General features: G+C 40.2%; 1 protein-coding gene across 1 annotated transcript in view; it reads right to left on the minus strand.

The window, feature by feature from the left end:
- The window catches only part of MYO3A (myosin IIIA), a 235,615-nt gene that overhangs the window by 145,374 nt on the left and 77,274 nt on the right, over positions 1-12,967 (minus strand). Inside the window, exons 8-9 of the mRNA XM_036344863.1 lie at positions 11,853-11,918; positions 8,715-8,870 (exon numbers count right to left, since the gene is read on the minus strand). Coding sequence (XP_036200756.1) covers positions 8,715-8,870; positions 11,853-11,918 — 222 coding nt within the window. The remainder of the gene's footprint in view (positions 1-8,714; positions 8,871-11,852; positions 11,919-12,967) is intronic.

A 12,967-nucleotide genomic window follows, 5' to 3' on the forward strand; every position in this document is an offset into this window, starting at 1 on the left:
TACTCATTGTACTGAGGAGCACAGATGCTCATTAATGGTCTTCCCCAGAGAGTGCTTATTCAATCGCTTATTCCTTATAAAACTGCTCCAAAACAGGAGACTATATTTAAAAGTGATTTAGCTCTGATTTGGGAGCCTTTCCAGAAGGGGAAGGAGAGAAGAAAGGCATAGGCAATATTTCAGGTGGGCAAAAATAAGTCATCATTTCTTAATGTTCTAGTCCTTGATGGGCTCCTACTATAATCATCTAGCTTCATCTGTCTCTTTTTGAGTTCTCTGTCCAAGATAGACACTGCCACTAACTTGTGCCTTGATGATATCTCTCTCCTAGATTTTAGATGAACAATTACTTTACTCCCTTGTTTTGGTCAAGATAATATTGGAATTTTCCAAAATAAAATTTACTTAGAATATAAGTACACACATACACACACACACCAAACAATAAAAACATCCCACAAAAACATCTACACTAATAAAAGACAAAGATGCTAATTGACCATACCTTCGATACACCCATCAGCCAATCAGAAGAGTATGCAAATTAACCCAACAAAGATGGCCATTAAATTTGCATACTGCAGGTGAAGCGGGGCAGTGCCATCTGCTGCCCGCCCCAACCCCAGGATCGGGTGTGCCATGTGCGCGACCCAGGGCGGTGCCCCAACCTCAGGATCGGGCCTGTCGTGTCCGTGACCCAGGGCGGCAGGGCGGGGCAGCACCATCCACTGCCCGCCCTAACCCCGGGGATCAGGCCTGCTGTGTGAGCGACCTGGGGAGGCGGGGCAGGCATTGTGGGATCGGGCCTGCCATCTGCCACCTGGGGAGCGGGCCTAAGCCTGCAGGTAGTTATCTCCCAAGGGGTCCCAGACTGTGAGAGGACACAGGTCGGGCTGAGGGACACCCTCCCCCCTGCCAGTGCACAAATTTTTGTGCACCGGGCTTCTAGTAGACATAAAAATATAGCAATAGATTTATCATCTCAAAATATTTAAAACTAACTGGCTTTATAAATAAACATGGGGACCAACTTCCCCTATCAACTTGAAAGTATTGTATTTAAAAATATACAATAGTTTAAAGTTAGGAAGAAATACTGGAAACAAGCAAACTGCATCCAAAATTATTGCTATAATGTGTCCTGGTGTATCCACAGCTTACCTTCTAGAACCAGGAAAGGATGGTGCACAATAGGACACAAGTGTCTCGGGGGTCCTCTCTAATGTGGGCTGTCAAGAACATAGGTCAAACCTCTCAGCCTGATTTTCAATGTTCTCTGTGGTCTGTTCCCTCCAACCCTATTTCTGAGTTTCCCCTTGGAACTTTGATTAAATGCTTGCCTGTCTGTGAGCATATCTCCTTGCTTTCATGACTACGCAAGCTTTTCTTTCCAGCAATAATGTTCATCTAGTGATAACTGTCTCATGTGATTAAGTCATGTTTATCCCTTGCTATGCTGATTCAAAGGCTGCTTTCCTGTACCTGCTAGCAGAAATCCTCTTTGCTTCTTCTGAAGTTTCACAGGACATTTTCATATTCTTTTTATGGAATTGAAATGTCTTACTGTGTGTAACAGTTATTTACATGCTTGTCTTACACCTTTCACTAAAAGATAAATTCCCAGAGCAGACTCAATAGCTGCTTCAGCTGTCAGCTCCCTGCAGCAACTCATTCAGAGCTCTACACAATGGCCTCAATAAATATCGAGACAACATGGATGTGTTGTCTCAACCATGATTTCTATGATAGCAAGGATTATGCCACAATTGGTACTGGGTTGAGTAGGGGTAAAAAAATTTAGTCTTGCTATGGACTAACAACAGGAAGTAGGAGAGAAGAACATGTCAAGATAATGCCTAGATTTCTGGCTGGCATACTGGGATGAGTAGCGGTACCATTACTAAGAGAGGAAACAAAGAATTAATTTTGGGTGGGAAAGCATCAGTTCAATTTAGGAAATGTTGAGTTTGAAGTATCTTTGAAATATTTGAAACTGAAGTGGAGACAGGAGTCAAAAGGCTGTTTATAGTGAAAGCAGCCAGGATAGCATTTTAGAGATCCCATGTATTAAGGGAAAGGAGGAGCAAATGCTTTAAAGGGTGAATAATTCTCACTAGGACATGGTCACAGCCATTAGAGAAACATTATCTTGCTCATAAAATAGAAAGTAAAATGGAACTATGCATTGAATTATACTGAAAGAACCTTATTATTGATTTTTCTGCTTTCTCCCTTCATTTTTTAAATAAAACTCCCATTCAAGTGAATTTCCATTACATAAAGTCTTACACCTAACTAAAGAATTGACAGCTCTTTTAGCACTGAATGGTTAGACAGTTTTCTAATTTGTCTTTCATTTGTTAATCCTTTGAGAAATGTGCCTTATATCCTGGTTTAAAAACCACAGGATCCTTATATCCTCACAGTTGCCTTATATCCTGGTTTGAAAACCACATATGCCAAGGCCAAGGGGTGGGGGTGGAGGTGGGGAGTAGGGGTGGGGGTGATTGCACAGCACCACAAATGCAGCTAGTATTTTTGGCCTAAGAGATAACTATGTTTGAGTTACTAAATTTTTACATAGATTCCTTCTGCTACTATAAAATTATATTCAAAATGTAATTTATCTATTTCAAAATTAATCAACACTAGCATATTGAGCATGTCAAATAAAATATTAAAGTTATTTTGCTTTGTACATAAAAACAAAAGAAATTCAAAGGATAACATATCTATATATATAAAACCCTAATATGCAAATAGACTGAACGGCGGAACAACCAGTCTCTATGACGTGTGCTGACCACCAGTGGGTGTGCATGGAACATGGCAAGCGTTGGCCATGGCAGGATGGAGGAGCAGGTGAGTGGGGGCGGGGGGAATCCTTGCCAGACCAAGGCAGGGCACCAGTTGCTGTCATTGGGTGAGCCTCTGGTGGTTACTGAAAATTTGAAAATTCTTTGCTCACACATGCCGCGATCCCACCTGGCGCTCGCACCTGCGGCTGCTCGCACCCGCTGCCAGCGCCAGCCCCAATCGCTCCACACCATCAGCGGGTGCGAGTGGGGCTGGCACCAGCAGGGCATGGGAGCGGCTGTGGCTGGCAGACAGGGAACCGAGGCTGTGGTGGGACGGGCCGGGCGGGGGCGCAGAGGATGGGCCGAGACCCACCGCTGTGCCCGATGCATTCTCACAGCCGACAGTTCCTTTCAAGGTGCATGACTTCATGCACTGGACCCCAAATTAATACTATAACTAACACAGAAAGAAATTTCAATTTGGAATTTGTCATCATCAGGTAGATACTGGGCTAGGTTTTCCTTTATTTATGGGGAATGCAAATCACAGCTTAAATAATATTTTTAGGTAAATGTTCAAGGTATATAAAAAAGAATTTTAGGAAACTGTTTGCATATTCCACATAATGGATATTCAGTTTCAGCAGCTCAGAATCCTTTTCTTCTGCAGGGGCCAGGGGTCTGAGGGCCTGGGGGAGGGCGTGGTTCCCAGATGGTTGAGAGGAAGGACTCCGCCTCCCACATAGGAACCAGAAGTGAGGGAGGACCAAGAGTGTCTGTACGTTTCACCCACGGCACGGGCCTGTGACCTAAGCATGGGGAACGGATGGTCCTGTATGGACCTGAGAGTGTCAAGGGAGTGAACCAGAGCTCAAGGTCAGTTTACTGACAGTTTGAGGTGGATGTGGCATTCACGAAACCAGTGTGGCTGTAAGAAATGTGGGGTGGAGGGTGAGTTTCACTGGCAGTTCTTGAGGAAGGGTATTTGAGGACCCTGCTTCCTTTGCTCCATGCCCAGGCAGGCCTGCCTATCTGTCTCAGACATTCATTATTTTTCACTAAATTGCTTTTCTTCTTAAGTTGACTTATATTGTTGTTTTTAGTCAAGAATGCTTTCATTACAAATGACATTTATCCATTCCCATTAAATCTTTGATTATTTTAAAATACCGAACAGAGGAATTAAGCTTTCCTTTTAAAATATTCCATAATTTGAATTTCTCACTGATTTAGTCTGTACTTTAACGTTGTCACCCATAACTCCCATGAGGAGTATGTCTTGGAAGCAGTTGCTGCATGCACATACATCTCCATTTCACAAATTAGCTAAGGAAGTTATAAGTGACTTATTATACTCAGACCTTCATTTAAAATAGAAAGTTCTTGTATCCATTCAACAGTGCCTTCTAACACCACTCTCTCCCCATCATCTGGAAATTTAAAGTACTCAGTTTACATAAAATATATAGTAGAATGGTCTTCTTTAAAAATGAATGTGATTTCTTATTTTTTTAAAGTATCCTCTCAAGCACATATATCAATCCAATTTCAAAAGTTAGTAACAGGTACAATAAAATATCAGCTTTGAGTCAGCTGTGTTGATTGAGCACAGTCAGATTTTAGATCAATTTATCAATTTGAGAACTGTGACAAACCAAATGATTTTGTGTGGTCTTGAAGAGGACTATTTTTGCCTCGGTGTTGCCTGTGGTACACTAGAGCCTCATTTCTTTTCCTGAGTATCCTATATAATAAAGAGCTAATATGCAAACACTAATATGCAAAGCCCTCATGCCGTCACACCATAACGACTCAGACACTCAACACTAGGGAGAGAGGAATGGGGACCAGCCAGGCTGTGGCCTGGGAGAGGGACAAGCCGCCCGCCCCACAGTCCCGGCACCAGTGACTGCGCCTGCTGCCCCGGAGAGGGATAAGCTGCCCGTCCTGTGGTCGCAGGCGCCAGGGGCTGTGTCTGCACCTGCGGCCCGGGAGAGAGAGAAGCTGCCTGCCCTGCGGTCCCAGGTGCCAATGCTGCGCCTGCACCTGCAGCCTGGGAGAGGGACAAGCTGCCCACCCACAGTCCCCTGCGGCTGCGGCTGACCCGGGCGAAGTCAGCCCGGGTCCTGGGTGCCTGTGACCAGCCAGAGGGAGGAAAGCCCAGGTCCCAGGTGCCTGCGACTGGCCAGAGAAGGGAATCATGGGTCCTGGGTGCGGGACGAGGCAGAGGTGGTTAGGGGCGATCAGGCTAGCAGGGGAGCAGTTAGGGGCCATCAGGCAGGCAGGCAGAGGTGGTTAGGGGCAATCAGGCAGGCGAGCAGTTAGGAGCCAGCGGTCCCGGATTGCAAACGGCGGTCGGATATCCTCCAAGGGGTCCCAGATTGGAGAGGGTGCAGGCCAGGCTGAGGGACGCCCTCCCCTCCGTGCATGAATTTCATGTACTGGGCCTCGAGTCTCTTATATAAAAGGCCCATGGTTGTGACGCCGTAATGCCATCAGGACCAAATGAGCAGTGGCTCTTGTGGTGGGCGGGGCGGGGCGCGAGCTACAGCAGAGGAGAGCTACGAGCAGCGATGTACGGGGCGGCCAGCTGAGGCAAGGGGAAGCGAGTGTGCGTGCTGGGCCTCCAGTGTTTCATAATTTGGAACTAGTATAAAAAGGCTGAGAGCAGTAAAATCTTCCCTCCTCCTATGACTTGGGACTAAGATCTGTAATCAAAAAGCACCTTGGGTTAACAATTCAAGATCCACTCCCACCTCCTTCAAACATATACTTGTGGAAAATAAAAGTGAACCTAAGAGATCATATATACGGAGGGCACAAACTATAGGCTGACTTGAAGCTCAGAACTAGAAATGGGCAGAAGAGGCCTGGAAGGTAAAAGAACTATGTCTCATAATGAAGGTCCTGACCTAGACTCCATGGACAGCGTGTGTGTGTGTGTGTGTGTGTGCGTGTGTGTGCACGCATGCACACGCACGCGGGGTGGGGGGGTTGGGGGGTGTCTGGGGTGGGGAGGGGATGTAAGGGTTTCCCTTGCCTAGAAGAGAAGATTGAAAAAATTCTGCACTTCTCCCTTTCATGCAGCCAGGTACTCAAGATCGCAGAATGGAGCAGAGATACGGTATCTACTTCATACTGGCTTGGTCACTAGATCTGCAATATCCTCAAGTCATGCTAGGCAGCAAGGCTTTGGGCTAGGGCTCCTGAAGCCACATTACAGCAAAGAAAAAAAACCTTCAAAACAGGAGAAAAGAATGCCAAAAAAAGAAAAGAAAACACAAAAAACCCCATCCAAGATGAGAGAGTAAGCTAAAATTCTAAACCACAGAAGGAAACCAAATATTAAGGATACAAATAAACTCACTAACTAGGACAATTCACCATTATTGAAATGCAAATCAAAAATTGACTGCTAAATAGTGTAAGATAAAAGAGCAAAAAGAAGGAATTAAATTCACACATACACCAACAAATTTGCCATATATGAATAGTCTTTTATAAGAAGTCATATATGAATAAAGAATAAATGGTGAAAAGATAAAACAGTGAGAAAGTCTAGAAATGAAAAATACAGATGTTAATAAAAATATTAGCATGAAAAAATCCCTATAAAGAATAAATTTACACTAGACCTAGTCTAAGAGAGAATTAGTGAATTGGGAAACAATTCTGAAGAAATCATCCAGAATGCAGCAGAGATTAATAAATGGATGACAGCATGAAAAAGAAATTATAAAATATGTAAGGTAAAGTAGGACATTTCAATATTTATCTCCTATAAGTAAAAAAAGAAAAAGAAAAAAAGAATCAATATTTAAAGAAATGACTGAAAATTTCCCATAATTATGTAAGACATGAGTTCTCATATTGAAAGCATATTCTGAGTTCTTAGTTGGATAAACAAGAATAAATTTTGTGACTCAGAAACAGAAGTATTGAGTCTAACACAGTGCCCAAAATATAGCAGTTTTCAAAATTGTTTATCACTAAAATTCAGAGCACCAGGATTACGATCCAAAGATAAAATCTCCCTCCAGAACAGATGGAAGTTAAGATAATGTTTGCTCCAGGGATAAGCTTGGACTGGTTTGCTTTAAAAGATTAGTTTCTCATGCTCAGGGTTCCTCAACTGTGAGGCAAACCCACTGTATATACAGTACCTACTTAGGCTTACACCCCTATGACCAGTCAGGCGAGGACAACAAACATGAACATAAAACCCATGCTGCTGACTTAACTGTGAGTAACAATGTCCTCTGTCTCTGATCCAGGAGTCTCATCTTCTTCTAGCCTTCACAAAACTGGCAAGTCAACTTACTAGCTTTCCAGTAGGGTAAAACCTCAGGTCCTCTCAGAGTTCTTGACATTCACCACCCTGTACAACGCTGGTATATACTTTAGTTCCTGTTTGACTGCTTGTTGTTTGTCTGTTTGTTTTGAGAAGGATGGGACTGTGGCAGACTATAAAACTGTATTCACACAAGGATAAAAATATGAGCCTGTCTGAGCCAAAGACCACCTCTTTGCTATAAACCCCATGCCTGCTTCCTTTTTTTTGGCACTCTATTCCACTCACAACTTTAATTCTTCCTCATTACAGGTGTATTAGTTCTGTCTCTCCAATAAAGTTGTAAGCTCACATAGGCAAGGAGAATATCTCCCCAGATCTTCCACAATTGTTAGGCCATTTACTTTGATGCGAATAAAACTTGGGCTTTGGGATCAGGATTTGAAATCCTGCTAAGTCATTCATTACTTCTACAGCCTCGTACAAGTTAATGAGTCTCTTCAAACCTCAGTTCTCCTCAGCTGTGAAAATGAAGTATCAAGCACATTCCTCTCAGGGTTGTTGTAAAAGCCCATGGGGCAATATAAATAAAGTCCTCATACAATGTCCTGCATACAGTGGGCATTAAGAAAATAGGAATTAAATATGTAAAACTGCAAAAAGAATTTAAATAGAATTGTCTCTTAAGTCATGTCCAACTCCCTAAATAGTGATAGGCTCCTGAGATGAAACTAATAGGATTCTCAAGAAAGAATTTAAATGACAAATGACTATCTTTGACTTAACAGTACCATCTATAGTAATTTATCTTAAGGAAATAATAAAAGATTGAAGTACAGCTTTTTTCATTATGGTGTTACTTACTAGAATAAAAACAACTAATAAAAACTTAAATGTCTAATAATAGAGGATTATTTATATCAGTTGTGCAAGAGAATGTTGTGCAGGCATTAAAATTTTTTGGTAGAAGGATATTTAATGACATATATATTCACTATTCAATGAAAAAAGGCAGTCTCCAAAACACAAAAATATTACTTAACTTTTAAAAAATATATTTCTGTTCATAAGATACTATAAGGTTATAGACTGATTTTTTTTCTACATTTCTTCATATCTTCTAAATTTCCTAATAAACACATATACTATCTATAATATATAAAAAACATGGCAATATTATAAATACATAGATTTTTAAAAATCCAAATAAGAAGTATAAATAAATATATTAATTATTTTTGAATATAATTTAATCAAGGAAAATGATACCAACAAATAATAGTATAAAAAAAATCAAATTTTATGTTCCTTCTTAAATCTCAATTCTAAGATAGCTTACTTTACAGAGGAGCAGAAAATATATATGAAAATTTATACTAATAGTAGTCACCTATTGAAGTTTACATTCTTTGTTTTGAGGAAGTTTTTGTAAAAACGCTGCCAGTAATTTTACCAATTTCGGATGCAACTCAACTTCTGACAATCACTTTTCATGTAAGTGCCCCTGATCTCCAAACCACAACCATGGAATTTAAGTTCTTTTCTCCCCTTAACTATTTCCTTATAAAATTGTTCAGTCTTTAGATGATCCTTGGGCTTTTAGAGTTAAGATGTTACTTGATTACCTGGCCTTTTCTGTGCCTCCCATGCATTGATAAATGTCAATGAATTCCATGAGTTGTTTTTGCAACATCACGTCTTTTCCCTCAATTTGAGTAATGAATTTATGCTGCAGAAGATCTGACACTGTTGGACGCTTTTCATAATCTTTAGTCAAGCACCTGCACTGGCAAAAAAGAACATGCAATTATTAGATAAGTTATATAAAGTATGACTCATATTCCTAAAACTACTCTAACATAAGAGAATAATGTTCCTCATAATCGCTCAGCCCAGGTCTCAAAAACATCTCAAAAAATGTTAAAAAGAAATGGGACAAAATGAATATTTGTGAAAGTGCACACATCTGTGATTATGCTACTAAATGCTACTTCCCTAGTCTCCCTGAAAGCATTATTGCATAGTGAGAGTTAAACTCAGTCTCCACCATGAAGTCTCCTTTACATGTTACTAGCTAAAAATAACAAGTCATTACAGTTTTAATACTGATCTGAAATTAAAATAAACTTTTCAGTTTCCCTCACTAATGCTTCCAAAGGCTTCTCATTGATCTAATTCTTTCTATGTGATAAAACTGCTAACCCATTTGAGAAGGCTAATGTATTGAGGATGTTTAAATTCCACGTCAGTAGATGTTATCTGAGGTCACAGAGTAGGTGTACATGTAGGTCACACTTCTTCTTGAGAGGTTCGCCCAGAGAGGCGTCATAAGAAAGGAGGTGGGGAGTGAGAGCACCTACGCAACATCACAGGAGGAACATTGGAACAAACTTAGGATGTTCAATCAGCTGAGATGCTGTCTTCAAATATTTGGAGGAGAGATTAGACAGTTCTCAGTGATTACAGGGGATAAAAAAAATCCACAGATGGGTTGGTAGGATTAAGAGAGAAACAGATTTCAGGTTAATATAAGGAAGAACTTTCTTTGGCTTAACGCTTCTTGTCCCTCCAACCCCACCTCAAGGTATGTCAGTCTGTTCCATGCCTCCCTGCTTCAGGTCTTATTTTGTTTGGTCAATTCATTTTGTTCATTAGATTCCACAAATAAGTGAGATCATGTGATATTTGTCTTTCACATGATCTCACTAAGTTTGGCTTATTTCACTTCACATAATATTTTCCAGGCCCATCCATGCTGTCCCAAAGGGTAAGAGATCCCTCATATACTTACATGCATAGCGCATGGACAAGGGCGATACAGTAGCGAAGATCTGGGGAAGGGTAGATAGCGGCTGAGAGGAGGGGGAAAGAGGAGGAAATGGGGGATAGCTATAATACTATCAACAATAAAAATATATTTAAAAATGAAAAATATATATAATGAAGAACTTTCAACAGTGAGGTTTCCCAAAGATAGACTGGGCAGCATTGGGAAGTATGATTATTTTTATTAGGGGTGTCTACTGATTGGGTGACTGCTCAGTGGACATGTTTTAAAAGAATTTACTCTACTAATATAAGAATGGGCTACATAAATTTACAATATCCTTTCAACCCTGAGATTCTGAGCATCTATGATTATAAGAACACTGGTCAGAGTTGGGCTGTCATCTGGGGATATAGAAAAAGGAAAAAAGAAGGAACTTATGCCTTGATTTCAGCAGTGCTGTTTCTAATCTGTATTGTTGATCTTCCTGAAATGGTAATTTGGCAATTTATTTTACTGGGCTTAACCAAAAAGATATTTCCCAGGTATGCTAAATAAAATATGCTAAGGAATAAGAATGATGATATCTAACAATACAAACAAGAGCTTTCAGTTTTCATTTAGTTTAACAGACGGTTGATTTCTGACATCTGCAGCACTTGTATTGCACTTAGTCACATATAAAATTATTTTATTCAAGTAAAACTTCATAAAATATCTGACGTGTACCAAGCACTTTGCTAAGACACTGGAGTGACAGTAGCAGGTAAGGCACATTCAGTGCCCGGGAGTCACTTTCTGTCTAGGTAGGGAGAAAGACCTCTAAGAAGGTAGCTGAATGAAAGTGGCGATGTTACAAGAGGAAGACAAACACACTACAATGAGAGCACACAGAACAGAACATTAACTGCCTGGAGGAAATCAGTAAATGTTTCTCAGGGGTGAACTTGTGTGAAATATGTTATCACCAGGTTCCACTCAGGATCTGCGTGGAAGGATCTGCAAACATGGGGCATAATTATGAATCGTGGGGAGCCCTTCAGAGCTACCAATGATTCTCCTGAGATTTATGAAATTCTATTGCAGTTTATTAAATAATCTCTAGTGCATAATACATACTCAGTAATGACTGGTTAAGTGAAAACTAAGAAAAAAAAAAACTATTATCAATCCTTTTTAGGTTTCCACAACCCTTAAATCTATGCACCTGACTTTGTAATAATAAGCAGATATTCTTGGTAGGAAAACCAGTGATAGCAGTTATGGATGGTATGACTGGTTCCTCTTCTTTCTTTGCCCTTTCTACATTTTTTGGAGTGGAGTCTGACACCAAGTCTTAATGACCCTTCTCTTCCATTTACAACCTGGGGTCATCTCTTACCCTTATTTTCTAAAGTGAAGTCAGAATAAAAATTGTGAAAACAGAGTCTGTGGGACAGATACTTAGAAATGTCTGAACTCATGGCATCTGGTCAACCGTCTGAAGGCACTGAACTTGAGCTAAATATCCATCAAATTTAAAATGTTCACTGAATTTCAAATGTATAAGCATTTTATCTATATGATTATGAGATTCACCAACTACAATAAATATTGCCTGATCATGATGAGAATTAACAATAAAGATAAATGAAGGGTTAAATAACAGACTAAATAGATGGTGGGTGAGCAGGAGGGAGAAGCTGAAGGTGTAGCTGCTAAAGGCAGGTGGACAGGAGAATATGTTATTGGATGATGCAAAGTCCGCAGAACTTACTAACAATAAGCGAATCAACAGGGCCCTGAGGTCATTGTTTAGGCAACAATGAATTCACTGAACATTCACAAGACATAACAAATGCTTGTTTTGGAGAAGATAGTGGAAACCTCTGGGGCTATTTAGTAAATAAAATGTAAGGAGGAAACATGAAGGAATTGTTCTAAAAGGCACATCGCTAAGTTAGCAAGGTGGTGTTTCTTTGATTTAAAAAGAAAAAAAGACTATCTTGTTACTCACTTGCTAATGAAATCATTGAATTCTGCTGACCACATCTCAGGCTGCCTTAGTTTGGGGGGTGGATTCCTAGAAAAATAATAATCAAGGTTGAATTAGACACACCTGTCAGTCAGTGCAAAATTAGGGGCAGAACTGGACTAATCCAGTACTGCCCTCACAGGTCCTGCTGGGTAAAATCAAGTATTATACACATCATTTTCCAATTCAAAGGCAGATAAGTGAGTTATTAATCATTCTTTATAAAAAATGACAAGTTTCTTGTTTCTCTGAAAGCATTTAATAGATGACCCAATTTTTCTAACTGATAATTTTTTTCTTTTAAAGAATCTTCTTGCTTTTAGCTGAGAGCCGTGGGGGAAAGCATCAATACTGAGCAGAACAGAAACAAGAAATACTAGGAAAAATTTTTTGCTTTGAGTCTTGCAGAAGTCCCTTCGGGACATCCAGAGTACACAGAGGTGACCTGAGAGGAGTTGCTAAGGAGACGGAGGAAACTTCAGCAGAAAGAGGCACAGGACAACGTCCTCACGAGTTCTGTTGTTACTGAATACGTGGCCGGAGATAGTGCCACAGAAGTAAGGAACTGAAAAATACGATTAGCTATAAAGCTCTGAATGCCACTTGAAAGATTTTGTTATTAATTCCTTTCAATTTTTAAGCTGAACCAATCTTTTCTTCTTTGACATGTTCATGAATACAACAGAACTTCACTTGAAAATGAGGCTGAGCTAACTCTGTAATCAAGCTACATTGATCAACCATGAGGGTACCACTTTATGTTCACTCTAACAGCTCTTTGTTTTTAGTAGTGGGATGGAAACATTTTGTCTTCAGTCCTGCATTACTCCTTGAATAGCTTATAATGAAATGAATGTACAGTCTGATTAAAGAAAAGTGCAGCTACTCATCTACCCTGGCTCACCCCTAAAGCTCATTTTACAATCCTTTGGACTATTTGGAGATTGCTGATTTCACATTAAAAGAAGTAATTCTTTCCCCCAACAATCTTGCTTTGTTTCTTGTCCTCCTGAAAAATTCCTTTGTAAGCGATCTATCGGCTTGCTCAGGATAAGAGTTTTGGTGATTTTAGAGCACTAAGAACTGGGTGCCTTTTC

This window comes from Myotis myotis, unplaced genomic scaffold (genome assembly GCF_014108235.1).
Source record: "Myotis myotis isolate mMyoMyo1 unplaced genomic scaffold, mMyoMyo1.p scaffold_m19_p_1, whole genome shotgun sequence".
Taxonomy (NCBI): domain Eukaryota; kingdom Metazoa; phylum Chordata; class Mammalia; order Chiroptera; family Vespertilionidae; genus Myotis; species Myotis myotis.